The 18,386-nt window shown below is 35.2% G+C and overlaps 1 protein-coding gene across 9 annotated transcripts in view; it reads left to right on the top strand.

The window, feature by feature from the left end:
- C2CD5 (C2 calcium dependent domain containing 5) overlaps positions 1-18,034 on the top strand; it is an 81,776-nt gene extending 63,742 nt beyond the window's left edge. For 2 of the 9 annotated variants that reach the window (XM_060024427.1, XM_060024432.1), the window contains 10 exons: positions 352-413; positions 624-722; positions 1,191-1,280; positions 1,759-1,846; positions 2,820-2,906; positions 10,605-10,655; positions 11,585-11,656; positions 12,985-13,175; positions 15,865-16,011; positions 16,710-18,034. In XM_060024427.1, the coding sequence (XP_059880410.1) occupies positions 352-413; positions 624-722; positions 1,191-1,280; positions 1,759-1,846; positions 2,820-2,906; positions 10,605-10,655; positions 11,585-11,656; positions 12,985-13,175; positions 15,865-16,011; positions 16,710-16,841 (1,019 nt within the window). In that variant the 3' untranslated portion in view covers positions 16,842-18,034. Of the gene's footprint in view, positions 1-351; positions 414-623; positions 723-1,190; positions 1,281-1,758; positions 1,847-2,819; positions 2,907-10,604; positions 10,656-11,554; positions 11,657-12,984; positions 13,176-15,864; positions 16,012-16,709 lie in introns of all 9 variants that reach the window. The other 7 variants (XM_060024426.1, XM_060024431.1, XM_060024430.1 and 4 more) reach the window with 5 other exon arrangements.
- Positions 18,035-18,386: the final 352 nt, after the last annotated feature.

Here is an 18,386-nt window from a genome sequence, read left to right as displayed (position 1 = left end):
GCAGCGAGTGGGGGCTACTCGTCGTTGCAGTGCGTGGGGTTCTCATTGCGGTGGCTTCTCTTGTTGCGGAGCTCAGGCTCTAGGCACGTGGGCTACAGTAGTTGTGGCACATGGGCTCAGTAGTTGTGTCTCGCGGGCTCTAGAGTGCAGGCTCAGTAGTTGTGGTGCACGGGCTTAGTTGCTCCACAGCATGTAGGATCTTCCCAGACCAGGGCTTGAACCCGTGTCCCCTGCATTGGCAGGCAGACTCTTAACCACTGTGTCATCAGGGAAGCCCCGAAAAATGTTGTTCTTTAATACAAAAATAAATGAAATGTTATCATATGTTTTCCCTATAATTTATTTTGACAGGCTTTTATAGCTGTAATACAGAAATTATGCCTGGTATAAATAATTGGACATCCGAAATACAGGTAAACCTTTTATTCTTTATTTTAAGCAAATATAGCATATATGATTTTAGCAAGTTTTTTCTTAATATATGTTTTCTTTTCGGCCTCTTTACTGCAGTTAAAATCTTATCTTTTAAAAAAATACCACAGTAGTTATGATTGTTTATTTTCTGTTACAGTATTTAGTTCAAAATAATGAAATGACATGCCATTATATCTCCCCATATTTAGATGTTCACATCAGTAAGAGTAATCCGATTAAGCAGCCTTAATCTAACTAATCAAGCCCTCAATAAGAATTTTAATGATCTCTGTGAAAACTTGCTCAAGGTAGGAACCTTTTGACTAACTATACTTTAGCTAAAACTCCTCAGGATCATGAAATTAAAGAAGAAAAGTATTTATATTGTCTGGAATACCTTACACAGTTGCAGGCCGAATTATTTTTATTTACTTATCAGTCTTAACCTGCCATCAAGTAAAATGCTAAAGATGTCCTCTCCATCTTAATATGCCACACTATAAAAGGAATATATTTTAAGTTATTTCATAGCGTTAAACTTCATAAAAATCTATATTTGTAAATTTAAAAAACGCCTTATTTTTTTATGACGTAGAAATGATTAAATCTTCTTGTCTGCTTAGATATTAAAAATGTATTCTTAATGAAAGAATAGGCGAAACAGAAGTGTTTTACTCTACTCAACTTTATTTGCCATAGTATAATGTACATTAAAAGATCAGTTTTTATAAATTTTTAAATTAAAAGAAATATTACTAATATTTTCTTTTGTGTAGAGCCTGTATTTTAAACTACGGTCTATGATCCCCTGCTGCCTTTGCCATGTAAATTTTACAGTATCTCTCCCTGAAGATGAATTAATTCAGGTAACTAAGGTTCAGTCTGTTATTAAAGAAGATTTCTAACTTTAGTCTGTTTTAATATTATACATTTGCCATAATTAAAGAAGTATAAGCTGCTTTACTTCAAAATATTTTTAAACGTACTAGTATGAGGCAGACCTTGTCTGTCTGTTTCACTTTTGTGCACTCTAGTTATCTGAAGGTGTACTCATATGTATGTTCCAGCGTATGTACACTAGGTGTGCTTCTGTACGACTTCTCTAGACCCCATCTTTCAGAGAAGGTTTTTGAGCTCTTTCTGGAATACCTACGTTTAGGTATACATGTTGGGCTTAGTTGTAGTCGAATGTCTGAGCTTATGTGCAGTTCTGGTTGAGAATCTTAACCAGGAAAGGCAAATTAGCCAGTTTGTATAAGTTGTTCCATGGTACTGAAAAAGAATTATAAGAAGCTTTTTTGGGGAATGATTGTTTTGCTAATCATATTGTTTCTGTGATTCTAGGTTACAGTCACAGCAGTTGCAATAACTTTTGACAAAAATCAGGCTTTACAGACCACAAAAACACATGCTGAGAAGTCATTGCAAAGAGGTAAACCTGTGGTAGATGGGAGCATAGTTCATGTTTGTCTGTGTTATAATTCAGTGATAAAATATAGAGGATAGGTAGAATAAATAAATGACGTGTTTCTTGACAAGATACTGTCACTTTTTCTGTTTTCTTTATCAAGATAACTGTGTGGATAAGCATATGGCTGATGATATTTTTCACACATGAATAGGTGGTTGGCTGCTATTTACATAGAAAATGCTGCTGTTTTTTAGAGTTAGCTTATAACATTAGTTCTGCAGTAATTTAGAGGCTCCTATCCTAGGAGCTCTGGGGAGGTCCTCAAGGCATCTGAGAACCAACTGATGTAGCAAGCACCATGGATTTTTCTCAGGAAAGGTCCCATAGTGTTCAGCAGATTCTCAGAGTTGTTCTTTATCCAGTAAAATTTAGGAAGTACCATGCTTAATATATTCCAAAGAAATGCAAAATCTTAGAAACCATTTGTGTGTTCTGAAAAAAGAGAAGAGGGAAATAGTATACTTTCTAAAGTTTAATGACTTACTGGCTAAATAAATATTCATGATTAATCTAAAAATTTTTAAGTTGAATATATCCTACATCTATAGCATTGAATTAATGTCAGATGTATTAAATGATTATGCGTTCAGATATTTATCAAAAAATATAGATAATAACTGGTTTAAGTGTCATAGAACTAGTATAGTACAAAAAGTAGGATAATAATCATCATTAGTGAGTGCTTATTCTTTGCCAGGCACTGTGCTAAGAGATTTATATACATTACCCTTTCTAAATCTCACAACAGCCCCACCAGAGAAGATAGCAACCACTCTCAGTGTCCGCAGGTGAAGGACCCCCATGGAAGAAAGCAAGGACAAACCAACCAGAATTAACTGAGTTGGGGGGGAAATTATATGTTATCCCAGAGTAATTTTTAAAAAATTAATAAGAGATCATTACTAATTAACTTGTGTTTTTCCTGCCTCTCAAGCCTCTACAGATAATGAAGAACTTCTGCAGTTTCCCCTCGAACTCTGTTCAGATTCACTTCCTTCTCATCCTTTTCCACCGGCTAAAGGTTGGTTAAGTAAGGGAAATGCAAGCACAAATACCAGTTTCTAGATCCTTTCTCTTGCTTCTTCACTGTAGGTAATCTTAACTTAATTTTGAGATGGAGATTTATTCTTCATTTCCTCATTGTATGTTTCTTCATGTTCATAAAGGGGAGAGAGTAATGTTCCTTTTATTTTAATTTCTCAAGTAATCTCATCATGACTTATTAAGGTAATTTTTTGTGTGATATTCCATTCTTGTAACTCAAATGTATTAAAGTTTTATTTTCAGAGATTTGGATTTCCCAAAGTAACTATTCACATATGGTATATTTTGATATTTATATTATATCTGGTAAATTTTTTTCTAGCAACACTAACCTTCTGCAAAAATTTTTAGATTTTCATAGACAAACAGAATACTTATTTTCTTCAGAAGCTATGTGGAGAGGTTTTGGGTGGAGGTTAGTACAAGTGAGAAAGGGATGAGCTTTCTGTCTTTTGGGTGTCTTGGTTATATTTGAGGAACATTTTTTCAAATGCAAAATGATTGTCCCTTAATTCACTAGCAGTAGATCTACTTAGATCTGTACAATCTTTGGAGAAAAGTGGGAGGTGGTTTTTTCCATTTCTCTTCTGATTTCAGCGTAATTTTTATTATAAAAATTTCAGAATTACTGTACCTTATCTTGTAGCATTACATACACAATAAATGTAGTTTGTGTTTTTTCCTAAGTTTTTTATTCTTAGAAATGATGCTTTTGTTATTTAAAACCAAATTGGCATTTCTAATTTTTCTGTTTTATAATACAAGTGACATTATTTTATGGTTTCTACTTATCAGTTACTTTATCTGATACCGTATTAGTTATAATACAACATAGTTTTATATTCACATTGCCTATGTCAATAGAGTCTTTACTAAATCAGTGCAACGCCTGTGTAGATAAATAGATCTTGTCTCATATTTTGAAGCTGAAAAGAAGCTACTTTCAGATTCTGAACTTTCTAACATGGTAACTGTGGTTCTTTTTCCTTTTTGTCTAAATTAAAATTCTAATTTAGAACTCCATAGAGAATTTCTTGAAAGAATAGAGAGGAAAAATCAAATCCAAAGACAATCTGAGTTCAGATTTATAACTTAAACATAGCTTTCAGAACAAAAAGCAGAACAATCTAGAATCTTCCTTGAACTGACTAGATAGGATTTTTTTTTAAACACGTATTTTCTACAGAAACTTATATTTAACACAGGGTTAGTTCCAAACCACTTTTAGGTATCACTTCATTTATCCTTACCCAGCAGTGGTGGCGAGGGGGAAACCAAAACCAAAAACCCAGTCAGCAACGACGAAATGGTTTGATCAATTGCTAACCTATACAAATATTTATTTGTGGATTTGGGGTCCCTGTTAGCCCAACTTTACCATGTTGTTAATAGCTACTGAATTCTGCAGAAGATTAGATTTAAACTCTGTATATTGGCCATATCTATATTGATAACTTACAATTTCTGCAATAGCTTTCAAAATATCATCACATCTAATGCTAATATATATAAAACTTTAATACTAAGTGCTTAACTATAAAACCTTTGTGCCTTTCCTTGAATGTTACATTTTAAAATCATCAATGAACACTAAAAAGTTTATCTGTTTACTTTTTTTAAAGTCATGTAAATTGTGGTTTACGTTGCATCCTTATGTATTGTCTTTGCGTCCTCATGTCTCGCCAGGAGAACATGGGCTATGATGTATATATTAGAAAAAGTTATCTCGAAGTGTTTTGGAAAATTTGAGGATAGGATGGGTTTTGAAAAGGTCTGAAAAGTGTAATAATAGAGTGTTATATCATGAAAGTAGTAATTGAACATTGTAACATGAAGGAAGGCTTTGAATAGAGAAGAGAAATATCTGGGAAAAGTTAAGCTTAGCAGTTTAGAGGAAATAGGTGGGAGAGAGAAAGGTGAGGGTGAGGAATAAATGCTCAGAGAACTTCTCTACTTTCTTATCTGCAACCACAAGAGGTTTAAAAGTTAACTACTAATACTGATAAGTAAATAAATATATAGTTTTTATAGTTTTGTTAGGTTAGTTAGCTAAGCTGATCGAGATTTATCTTTTTTAATTCTGAAAACTTTGAATACTAATTTATTTTTCATGTTCTTATCACAAATGGGATAATTTATTAAAATTTTTTATTTTCTTTTATGTTGACAGAGTAGTCTCAAGAGCTATGCACAGTCTGTTTATTAACACTTCCATCTTTTCACTTGTAGATAAACCTTTCCTTATCTTTTTGTGTTATTGAAAATGAGTGAGTATTATGTGACGAAAAGATGCTTCAATAACATGTTTCCTAATTGACAGTGTAGAGTAAGCTTGGGCCTGAATTGTCCATCCATGCTTAATTTTTTTTCCTTCCATCTTTTGTTATATTTGTTACATATTTTGTTTCTCAAGGTAACAGAATAGTTTGATGTATGTCTCAAATTTGTGGTTGATTTGGTGTTACCTTGATAGTTACCATGATTTTTCCGATTTGAAATATTAAAACATGCTGAGCCTAAGTAATTTCTTAAAGGACATTATCATGTGAAGGTCATCAAAATTCTTTGATGAATACTATGAGGAACAGAGATGATGTGGCATCACTATAAATTCCTTTTTTTAATGAAACTGTGTTAAGAAAAAAGATGACTATAGCAAATTTTTTATACCACTTTCATAATGTTTTTTCCTCCTCATTAATATCTACATGTCAGCTTTCTGAATATCTGTCACTTCACTCTGGAATGGTTTTTTAAGAGGCTTTAAAAATGATATATATTTTTATGAAATGAAAATGAAAAAAGATGGAGCAAATATAGTAAAAATAGGGAATCTGAGTGAATGTAATCTGGGTGAAAATTTTTTAAAAATCAAGATATTTCTCATGAACTGTAATTAATCTTAAAAATTTTATGCATGTAATTTTTATAAAAGGTTGGCATGTTACTTTAGATACATGTCTAAAGACCTGAATCTTGAGATATTTGAAACCATATTGAGGGACTTAAGAACTTATATTAGACAAAAGTGTTTGAATTATATACCACTATAAATAGATCTCAAATACTTTATAAACCTAATCTATAATAGGATAATTGCTTTCATTAAAATTCTGAGAGTTTAAGGCTATAAAAGGGTTTAATTAAGTCAGTTTTAGTGTTTATATACTATTGGATAAAACTGTATAGAGGAAAAGTTTTTTATATCACCCTTGTTTCTGTGTCCATTTTGCTTTATGCTGGGGTGGTATCCTCATGTTCAGTGGCATTAGCTATAGCCTGGGAGAAGTTCTTTTTTCACTGAGCAGTTGCTGATGAATAAGACAAATATAGGTCAAATTCTGGATTTCAGTAAAAAAGAAAACAAGTTTGCTTACACCCTCAATATATTATACTCCATAATTAGGTATCCACATTTGAAGCTTTTTTCTTTATTTTTATGGTCGGCTATCAGAATTACTTTTTGTTAAACCAAATTTGATTTTAAAAGATAGTTTAATTTTTTAAACTTAAATGACTTGCCTCACATTATTTTAACTTGTAATTAGAAATATAAATCTATAAGACCTACAAAAGTTAGCTTTTCCTTCTTCCTGCCAACTAATGGTTCTGAATTCTTACAAGTATATATAATTCTCTATGCTAACTAAAAATGTTTTTATGTATTAAGAGTTCATTCCATGTCTGTTTTCTCTCTTATTTTTTTAAGATATATTTTGTCATTGTGACCAAATGGTAGCAACTATGAAAAATGCTAAAGTTCTTCATGTTATCCGTGGCCACAGCAGTGAGTGAGGGCTCCTGAAAGGAGAAAAATGCTGAGGGGAAGGAGAATGAGAGGAAAACAGAAACTAAAGAGTGGAAAATGTGAAAACATCATCCAAGAAGTGGGAAGGAGAGAAAGAGTTGATGGAGAAGTAGAGATAAGGAATCTTAGCTTTTCCAAGAGCTTGAGGGCAGTGAAATCCAGAGTCAGAGGAAGAGGGAGTGAAAAGCAAAGAAAATTGAATTGGGTTATTGACCCAAAACAAGGATTATTTGGAAAAAAGGATACAAAGGATGGGAGTGAGAGGAAGAGTGAATGATGGGGATTGAAGAAGAAAAGCAAGTGAGTTAGAATGTTGCACACCCGGGGTTGGAAGCTTTAATGACTCAAATAGGGCAGCTAATGTCTTTTGTCATCTACTGTATGTATTACCTGTGTAGCTATGTAGTTGAATTTTTTTTTTTTTACTAGTGAAATATCCAGATCGAAGCAATTTGTGTCTTTCTATATGCCTTAGTAATTTTTAACTATAATATGGCAATTTCATTATCAATCCACCAGTATTTAAAGACCATTATGGACCAGATTTATACTGAATGTTTATGTACATCATTTGTTTAACTCAGTCATTAAGCCAGATTTTATAGTTATAAGACATAGCTGATCAATGCATTATAGATTGATGGAAGTGCTTAAAGGGACATAAAACCAAATTTTGATCATAATAATTTAAAACTAAGAATGGTTAAACAGGATAATAAAACATACAGTTTAGAGACTCCAGATTGCATATATTTTAATCTGCCAGAGAACCTTTTCAGAATTTGCAGGAGGTTTTTCAAATTTTGTAATTTTCTTAGGGTGACTGGAAAAGATTATCTCAAATACTTTTTAGTTATTCAAAGCAAAGGTGATCTGTAAATTTTAATGGTAGAAAGTAAGTTGTTAGAAGAGTAGTCAGTGTAAAACTCTATCATAGCTAACCCATACCTTTGTCATTGGTTATTTAGGATAATGGAAGCATCTCAAACTTTGGAAGCACTGGCAGGTGTATAATTGAGGGAGGAGGAATTCTTGCCACATTTTTTTTTCTGTTTTTCATCTATATGCTTATTTCCACTAAACTGCTTTAATCTAGGTTAATCCCCCTCCCCACTCCGCTAAGGCCTGTTAAAAATTGCTCAAGTGTAGTAAGAAAATAGTCAATCTGCGTGTTCTGTTTGCCTCAGTAACTTTCTAGGGTTGTTTTCTGAGGGATAGCGGGATTATCAGTAACTGGTGACTTCTTAAAAAAGCAAAATTGTATTCAATGGGAAAGGAAATGCTAAGAGAAGTGGGCTGCTGGGTGGCTTGATGTAGACTGTCTTTGCAGCTACAGTGGGGCCTCTCATACGAAGTATTTGTGTCAAACTCTTCCCCAGAGATGTGCAAATAGCCAGAACTGGGTGCCAGCTCCTCAACAAAGCCCAAAGGACTTTTAATAAGATATTTACCCCTGAGTATGAAATATGTTGTCTTTTTAAGTATTGGCTTAGAGATTGCATACGTATTTATTTATTCTTAAGCAGAATTACTGCTTTGTCAGTGAGCCAGACAGCTAATATCTGCAGTTCCTTCTCTTGTGAAAAGCCTGTTATTACCTGGGAAGCCAAACTGTAATTGGAAGGAGCAGAGTGACCGAGAGTCTGAGGTCATTAGATATTTGAGGTGTTCAGACCAGTCCGAGGTGCTGACGTCCAGCTGCTGCCAGGACCAGCTCCTCTTGGGCCTTTTCTCTGAGAGAAAACATGAGCATCCTGGCAAGCATGTTAGGAGATGAACCTGCTCTCCTTCAGTGAGGTCAAAAATCTTGTCGCTCAGCCATGTCTCTAATTTAAAAGTTTTGTTCTTCTAAAATTTTAATTCAAACACATTCATATTTGAGGGCAGGGAATAAATATTTTCCCTCACTTGTTTCTCCTCTTCCCTACCTTTCGTAAAATTTTTTTTGGAAAAGTAGTAAGTGTACTAAGTGTACATGGTGAAAAATTCAAATACTACAAAAAAAATCACATTGTCCAAAATAAAGCTTCCTTCTCCCTTCGTTTTCCTTCGCAAGAGGAAGGTACTCTTTAACAGGTTATTGTCTGTCTTTACAAGGATACTCTATCCTTTTTTTAAAACACAAATATTCTACAGATCATTGTATACCTTTGTTTTTTTCCACCTGGCATATTTAGAGATGGGAACCGATACCGTCTACATGTTTAAGCTCTTTTCATGGGTACTTGCCATTAAATTATATACAGTTGCTACTAGAGAATTCCGTATTACCAAGATAATATCAAGGTATAGAAGACAATTTTAGTAATTTTCACTTTTTCTTTTAGTTTCCTTCCCATCCGCACATTTTAAAAACTTTAACAGAATACCTAATGCCGACTATATTTTCTGTGTCTATACTTACCGAGGCTATATATACTGCACAGGACATACGAGAGCTCTGGGACCCTCCTGGGATGTATGAGCCTGGGGTGGGCTATCTACTGTCCCAGCTTCTGCACTGGGTCTGTTTCCAGGCTGAGCTGTCCCTAGAGATCTGGTAAGCCTCTGAATGCCAGTTCTGTTCTGGTCTTCCTCCTGTAGGTCCCATCGCTTCCTGGGCTTCCATTGCCCCTCAGGATGCTGAATCAGGAGGATACTCCCTCTAGAACTACAGTCTGAGGGCATGATGGTCAGGGCGCGTCCAGCGTGCGCTCCTCATAGCCATTGTATGGACCTCACCTAGTGATCCCTTTTATCGGACAGTTCTGTATTGTAAGAGGATTGTCAGCCACTGTACACTCTCCAGTATAGCTTGTGGTCATTGCCTTAAAAACTGGGGGGTGGGGTGGGTGCGGGAGATACTTCCATTGCACCCAATCAACAGAAACATTCTATAAATCCAGTTTTTGAAAAGTATAACTTTTGCTAATTTAAGAATATTACCAGAAGGTCAACACATTAAGCAGAGACAAAAATACATATATTTACTTAGTTTATAATTTAAAAAAAGACTGGCTGACCCAAATTATTCTTAGTGTCTTTATGTGTTATTTCTATCTTGGCCACACTATATTCTCAGGTCTGAAATTCTTTGAAACAAAAATTCAAATAATGCCATTGTGGATAGAGCCTGAACATTAGAAATGGATTATGAAGTTTTCTTTCTTTTATAGTACTGTTTAAATTTGTACAATGACTTAAATATCTATAGTAAAAATAGAAACTATCAGGGAGAATGCAGGATGCTGCTTTCATGAGCCTACTGTAAAGGGGATTCTAGTTTGGGATTCTACTTTGGGATTCCTAGTTATTTCCGTGGAGAGCGGTCACCTTTTAGTTCCACAAAGTCTTGATAGCTCCAGAAGGAGCTGCTGAAAGCAAAGGCCTTGAATGAAGGGGTTGGTGGTGAGGGGGCAGGTCGGGCTGAGGTTTGTGTTTATCTGTGAGAAATAGGTCATTGCCTTGTCTGTAATTTTTAATCTTACTGGCTCTTCCGCCACAAACATTTCCCTTCTGTTTTTCATTTCAGATTTTCTTCCCAGTAGGTTGACCCTTTTCTCTGTTCAGTTTTCTCACATCCCGCTTCCATCCCACTAACATTTGTTACTGTGTTGATATTTTGTGTGTAGAGTTTCTGAAACCTTTTTTGTGTTATACTAACAAGTAATCTTTCTTGGCATGGTATTTATTAATGAAGCTAGTTTTCATATATCAATAGAAACTGTGTTTTAAACCTAAATACTTCTATTTGGTTTACTTTTATAATGAAGCCATAAAGATTCCCTCCTATTCGTCTGGCTTTTAGAGAGTATTAACCAAGAGCAAAGAAGAGATACTTGCTTATACTTAGCACCCAAGCTAATGTTGTTCATATTGTCTTATTAGAACACCTGGAGAGTGCAAGTTCTAACTCAGGTATACCAGCTGCACAGAGAGGTGAGTTTGTCTAATCAAGCAAATAGTCTCCAAAGGTGTGAAATTCTAGTGTGGTGATTCATGAGTGTACAGACATCAGAGAAATGCACTGGACGATGGAATAGACACCAAAATGTGGCTTTATTGTAGTTAGAATGTGTCTTACAAAATAGTAATTAAACAAATATTTACATTTTTAGCATGTTAATAGTGTCCCACTTTCTAAAACTAAAGCTTTAGCTTTTTAACATTGTTTTTTAGCTCAGCAGTAGTAAAAGTTATTCTTTTTAAAATGAGAACTTGTTAGGCTCACACTTGCCCCTCACCCCATGTTATCAGAAGCTTTGTCGCCAAAATCAGACATGGAAATAGAATATTGACAAAAATGACCCTTTGGCTTTCTTGTTACTATTGGTAGAAAGAAGGTATTTTAATAAAAGATAAGTTAACTAGTGATTTTTTTTCATGTATTCTTCACCGTTTGATTCTCATTATTTTTATTTTTGATTTCAGGGTAAAATTAGGGCAAGGAATTATTCACAAAGTTCTGATTGTAAATTAAAGCCCTGAATATAAACAGCTAAAACAGTGTGAAGTAAAAAGAATGGGAAATGAAGTTAGTTAAAACACAGCGTATGGTCCTTTCCCTGATCTCTCTGTTAGACCCGCTTCCATTCCCCCTAAGAGACCACACAGCTGTGACATCACCAAAGATGCTCAGCCAGCCAAGAACTTGGTTTTGGACAAATCAGTGTCTAAAGCTTGACTCTTTACTATCTCTCTTACCTGACTTGAAAAGGACCACTTTTTCCCCTAAGTTACGGTTAAATTACGTCATCGGAAGGAGTGTTATGACGAGTAAGAGACGTCATCCATATTTTTTCTTTGTTTTTTCTTTTGTTTTCTGTCTGTGTTTTCAGCAACGTCAGTTGATTACAGTTCCTTTGCAGACAGATGCAGCAGCTGGATAGAGCTCATTAAACTGAAAGCTCAGACCATAAGGCGTGGATCAATTAAGACAAGTAGGCGGATGTTTCTACCATGTTACAATCTGAGAAGCATATCCTTGATTTCCCAGTGGTGAAGGCTAGACCTGACTACTCAGTAATAACATTGCCAATCAATCATGTATTGGAGTGTGAAAGCTGCAGACTCTAAAGGTCATTTAGCAAAAGCTATTGAAGGGCCTTTAGATTTTTTTAACTTTAACTGTAGGGTTGTGTTTTTAGTATTTTATTTTTGTGAAGGTATTCTTGAAAGTATATAGATATTATATCATCTAGTGTAAGGAAATGATGAGCTCTCTTATTGAAGAGACACTCTTCCAGGACCCAAGGTACTAGGTAGTGTACGGTATTTGTCAGTTTACTAAGAGCGATATCCAGAGTGATAAAAGAATGAGGTATTTCCAGAGAGAAAGTGGTCAACTCTTATCTCACTGCTAGACTCAGGATCAGTACTTACATGTTCTTTATCTATACTCCATGTGTTTTGGTAGACTTTGAGGCATTTGAGTGAAAGATTTTACATTAAAGGGAAGAACTGTGTTTTAGGGAGAAGATCACAAGATATGGAACCAGCCAGATATGGTTTTGAATCCTAGTAGTGCCATTTTAATAGCTGTGTGACCTTGGGCAAGTTATTTAAGTTTTGTGAGCCTCAGTTTCCTCACGTGTAAAATGGAGATAACACCTACGTTGCTGGGTTGTTGTAAGGATTATATATATACATATATGTGTGTGTGTGTATATATATGTATATATGTCTGGTTTATAGTAGTTATTGGATAAGTGGTAGCTATTATTTGTTATTTCATGAACAAACAACTTTTAGACAGCCAAGGTCATTTGTTGAATTTTTTAAATTATTATGAGTTTGATCGAGAAGGTTTGGAAAAGAAACCTACTACAACTAGTTAAGATATGGTTTATCTACAAGTTGACAATGATGAAGTCGTCTGAAAAAAAGATGGAAAAAGCTGCACTGGGAAATGTAACAACTTTCACACTCTCCTTGTAATAATTTGTTCCTACAGCAGATAATTTTTAATGCTCTACCGCTTTTTCTTCACTTTATAACGATCATTGTGTGTGTAGCTCCACCTCATCAACATTTTCTTTTGCAGGAATGCCATTTTTCTTCCAAAAGATTCATTCCAGCATTTCCTCTTATGTTTTCCTTTCTCTCTCTATTTTTAATTGCATGCAGTGCATGATAATTTCTTTTCTTTCATGACATGGCTTAGCCTCACAGACAGCTGAATGTTGTCACCACTTATTTGGAAACCTTAGGGAATAATTGAGTCACCAGCATATGATCTTGATGCTTTCTCTTCTTTCTCCAATTTTAGCTGTGACAGTCGAAAAAGCAAGTCCAGTGGGTGAAGGAAATTTCCGGAATCGTTCTTCTCCACCTTGTGCAAATTCTACAGTTGGCGTGGTTAAGATGACACCTCTTTCCTTCATTCCTGGAGCAAAAATAACGAAATATCTTGGGATAATTAACATGTTTTTTATTCGGGAAACCACTTCTCTTCGTGAGGTAATTTTATAGTTGTTATTTAATTGTTTTTGTGCGTTTTCTGTGGTTGAAGATATTAGTATCAAAACCAAACAAGTTTCAAATTGGTTGTTTATTTGCCAGAAGTAACACACAAACACACACACACACACACACACACTTTTTTTCATAACCTGTCTGGATTGTCTCTAGCAGCTAGTATTATCACAAGAGTTGTGTTGTGTTTAATCCCATTTGTTATTAGAAACTCCAGGTCCTTATCATGTGGTAACTAAAACAAATAAATGTATCCGCGTTTGATTAGAGGTTTAAAACAGCCCTGAAAGAACAGCTTAGTCTTCTCAGTAGGTATTTGCCTGAGATATATTTAAATAGCAATTTTTAAGGGTTTACATTTAGAAATAGTAAGGGACTGTATCATGGAGAGATGTCTTGGGGATTGTTTATGTCATTTAGCTCTATCGTTTTCTTCCTCTGAAAAAAACTGAGGCCGCTTGTTTTTTTCCCCTCTCGCCGTCAGTGTGTAAAAATGTTCAAGTTCTTACCTCACACTGGCTGGGTATCGTTAAACTTTAATTTTTTTTTTAAGTAACAGCAGTTCTAATCTTCTACTTGATGTAGTCAAAGTTAAGAATCAGAGTCAGCCTATTATATTTTGCATTACAGAGGAATTTAAACTCAAGAAAAGATTATATTTCTATTTGTCTTATGTTTTGGAGCAGGACTGCTAAGCAAATTACTGTGAATGGGGAAATTTTTTAATTATTTAGGTGTGAAACCCAATAAACTCTTCAAAATTTACTTCAGCGGTAGTTTGTATTTTTAAAAAGTGTGTTCATTATAAACATGACTTAACTATGCTTTTTCCCCATTGCTTCATTAGCAGTGTTTCTATACTTTCTTGGAAATAACAGCTTGCTTATTAATTTTTGATATCATGCTCACCCTCCTGCACCTAGCACAGTGCCTGGTGCAGAGTAAACATAAGTTGTTTTTGTGTAAGTGAGGGAGTGACTTCTGACAGATTAACTAATTAGATAGATGTTTCCTTTAAGATAAATTACTTTTAAAATCATATTCTAATTGTGTTGAGATGGGAAAGAAACTATCTTAAGATGCTCTCAAAAACCTTTTAGTGTAGAATTAAAATAGGAGACACTTTTATTAAGTTTGACAAAGAAATTTGGGTGTGAGAAGCTGGCATAGATTGGTGAATTGACCTTTTCCGGTTGCTCTTACTAGCACATGGATATTGTACTATTGAATCCATAAAATTTTATTTCCTAAGTGCCTTCTCTACTGCTTAAGCAACCATACCCCAAAATGTTACTTCACAGTAGATTTCCTTTCAACGGAGATTTGTAATATTAACTGTATGGTATAATATCCCAAGTTTATTCATTGCTTGGTGAATTATTTGCTTACAATTATATAATCTTTTAAAAATTACCCCTCTGTAGTCTCTGTTACTCTGCTATCAGAATTTCTTGATTTGAGATGGAGGAGGGAAACTGATAAAAGTAAAAGAAAAAGCTGTCCCGGGTGATGATTGAGTCAGAGGCAGGCTGACACAACTCAACTTAATTCCTTAATTACAAAGAGAGATACCTGTACAAAACTTTATGTAGCATCCTGTGACTTTTCAGAAAGACGTGACCCGGACGAATGGTTCTTCTAACAGTGTATTGAATTTTGTCCTTAACCTCCAGTTTAAAGTTGGAAATTTCTTCCTAGACTATAAATAACATCCAGTAAAATTTGTGGAAAACTTAGGTTGAGAAGCATTTTAAGCTCTCATTAGGCTTTGGTTTCTGTTTTGTTTGTTTTTGAACACTGAAAAAGTTCCCCAAACTATTGGATTTAATTCCCTAACTAATATGTACGGACCACTTAGTACGTGCATCTGTTGAAGTAGGTGTTAGCGTATGTAGTTGTGAGCACAGCAGAGTCAGTTCCCGACCTGATGGGATTTAGTCTAGTGGAACTCGGGCATGGTGGACAGTAAATAAATAATCATGTGATTAACAGGTAACTCCTAGTAATAGTAAGTCACGTAAAGAAATAAAACAGGGCCTGTCAGAGAATATAATGGGAGAACTTAATTTAGATCTGATAAGGAAGGTTTCTCTGAGGAAGTCACATGTAAACCAGGACCTGAAGAATTGAGTAAAAGTTACCCTGGTGGAAAATTGGGTGTGGAACCTTCATGTGCAATGACCCCGAGGCAGGAAAAGATGTCACACCTTTGAGAAACTGAAAAAGACAAGTGCGACTGGAACCTGGTTCATTTTCAGAATAGGAGATATGGATAGCAGAGAAGTCTCATTGTTTTTATTTACCATCAATTTATTTGAATGATGATGGGAACGACTTGATAGAGGGAGGTGCTGAAGATGGAGGGACAGTTAGAACTCTTGCTCTGCCATCTGTCCACTAGCTCTGTGGTCCTGGCTCGTCATGGGCACATCACAGATTCTCTGAGCTTCAGTTTCATCATCTGTAAAATGAAGATAGTAATCCCTGTCGTAGACATGTGCTCAGTAAAGGTTTGTTTGTTCATTCATGCAACAAATCCCCATTATGGAGGGAATTAAAATGATCGTCCGTTATATTAAGATCACTTAAGATGTTTTAGTATGTATTCTTTGATGTTTTATGTACATTAGTTTACACATGTATCCAGTTTGGTTTTTTGCGCGTCATCATTTAGGAAGGAGGTGTCAGTGGTTTTCTCCATGCTTTTATTGCTGAAGTGTTTGCGATGGTGAGAGCTCACGTGGCTGCACTGGGAGGGAATGCTGTTGTCTCCTACATAATGAAACAGTGTGTCTTCATGGAGAATCCAAATAAAAACCAGGTGAGATGGGGTTAAAAACCTCTGATGGCGGGAACCTGTGAATGTATCCCATGGCCTGTTCACCTCCCACCTTCCCCCGAAAAAGAGAATTGCTCTTCAAAGCTCTTTGACTCTAGAGGCTTAAAACATGTTTTAATGAATATGTTGGTAACCATGGTCCTGCATAGGTCAGATGCTGTTTTCACATCCCCAGTGACTAGTTATTATTCTTAAATACCTCTGGAAGTTTTGCTCCTAAATTACTGTTTCCTCCACCTTCTTGGTGGGTCGTTGGGATCCAGTGATGGCTAACGGAGGACAGTTAAAAGACGCCCTCTGGTTTGGAATGTGATGCTGTCCAGTTCTAATCGCCCTGCTGGTGAAGAGTACATCATGATGGGGCCACACTGTTTATTTCTAATAAGTAATATAATTCTGTTAATGGGGACAAGGGAATGTTGCTTAGGTTAAATCTTAGAATAAATTTCTTTTATCAGTTTTTTAATAACTCACTTACAATTGTTAAAAATCCCTTTAAAAAATTAAATAACTGTATTAATGAGTTTGTTTGTTTCCTGTGAATTGCCTTCTTATCCTTTGCTCATTTTTCTCTTGAAAAGAGCTGCTTCTTCAGCTCTACGGCACTGCCCCCAGGGTAGCCAGAAGCATATGAGCGTGTTGTTGAGTTTGTGACTGAACATGTCCTGTTGTTCTTATAGGCACAGTGTCTTATAAACGTAAGTGGTGATGCAGTGGTTTTTGTTCGTGAATCTGAATTAGAAGTGGTGTCAACTCAGCAACCTGCTGCCACCTGCCAGCCCTCATGTACTGGAGGAGAAGTTACAACCTGAAGTCAGTTAGAAAGAATGAGCTTCACTAAATGACATTCATGGGTCTCCTTTGTTTTGTCATTCATTTATCTTACTAGATGTAAAAAATGGACTTGAGAGAATTGAGGAAGAATTGATACATTATGAGTATATTCGATTTGTCTGGGATCACTTGGAGGCCTGAGAATGTTCAAATCTTGACATTTTAGTTTGGCCAGCCTAGACGGACAGGCCCAGTGGAGCCTTGACCGCACCTCCCCCCCAGGAAGTTCAGATAAACTTCTCTGAGAACTGTAGTAAAGAGGGAAGTTATGTATAATTTATGTTGATTTTAATAAAATCATAATCTAGAAAATGAAATGGTAAGATTATAAGGAAATTAGGATAGCTCTCCTAGTGTAATTTAGAGAAACTAAGCAAGAAATGAACAAATTGTTAATGAGTAAGTCGTCTGATTCAAGGAATGTATGGGGAAAATGGAGAAAAGTTTTCAGAAAACTACGTGGGTTTCTTAGTATGTTATTTTGATGAGGAATTTGGTAACAACTGAAAGGGAAAATTGCTTCAGCCATCTTTGAAAAAGAAGTTAAAATTCTGCAACTGGTATCCATAATATGTCCTAACTACTGGAAAAGAAAAGTAATTAATCAGAGCCAGTGTCCTTCCATTGGAAGTTTAAATAAGGAAGGAGGAAAAACATTACTATATAACTTCGTTTCTAGCCAAGTTTCAATTTGTGTTTAATTTGTCTGGAAGAGGCTTGGCTTCAACTGGGAAGAAAAGGCCAGTGAATTTTGTTGAAGTAGTTAAAATATAATTGATCTAGAAGGAACATAAAATTATTTTCTAATAAAGTCATACTGCACTCCCACCAAATAAACAGAATTTTAGTAATATCTTAGGGATTTTTGATGGTGAGTTAGACCGTATTTGGCATAGAGTTTGGAAATGTAACTTGAATGTAAATATGCTGCAGAATGTTGAATATATGGATAGAAATACTTTTTTTGTCAATGCCAAATACCTATTACAAGTGAACCTTTAAAAGTACATTCCTCCTTTGCACAACAAAATTTCTTTATAAAACTCATGATTTTGCTCTTCCAGGATAACAACTGCCCTAAAGATTAGGAGTCATTTCCTTGTTATCACAGGTGTCAATATTTTTCTGTACTTTGTTTATAATTTTATTTTTTAAATAAAAAATTTATAAACTGGAATATTCCTAAATCTCTTTTTTTTGCCTCTTTGATATAGTACTGTCAGTGGTCAGAAATCACTTTCCATCTGATCATCTCCGTTCATTTCTTTAGTCAACAGTCATCTGTTGTGCGTATACTATATGCAAGGCCCTGTTCTTAATTTGCGGGAAAAAATACATATGTAATTGTGCTACTCTCATTGCCTTTGGTAGGAAACCTACAATATTAAGTGAGAAAATGTGTGTAGCTTGGGATGAAGGTAGCTTCCCCAAGGAAATGATACTTAAGCTCAGTCTAGAAAAATAGGCAGGTCCCTGGAATTGACTGACTTGTTCATAGTTTTGTTTATCCATCCATCCATCCA

Source organism: Delphinus delphis, chromosome 11 (assembly GCF_949987515.2).
Source record: "Delphinus delphis chromosome 11, mDelDel1.2, whole genome shotgun sequence".
Classification (NCBI taxonomy): domain Eukaryota; kingdom Metazoa; phylum Chordata; class Mammalia; order Artiodactyla; family Delphinidae; genus Delphinus; species Delphinus delphis.
The sequence above is the reverse complement of the archived record's forward strand: the minus strand, read 5'-3'. Positions and strand labels throughout refer to the sequence as shown.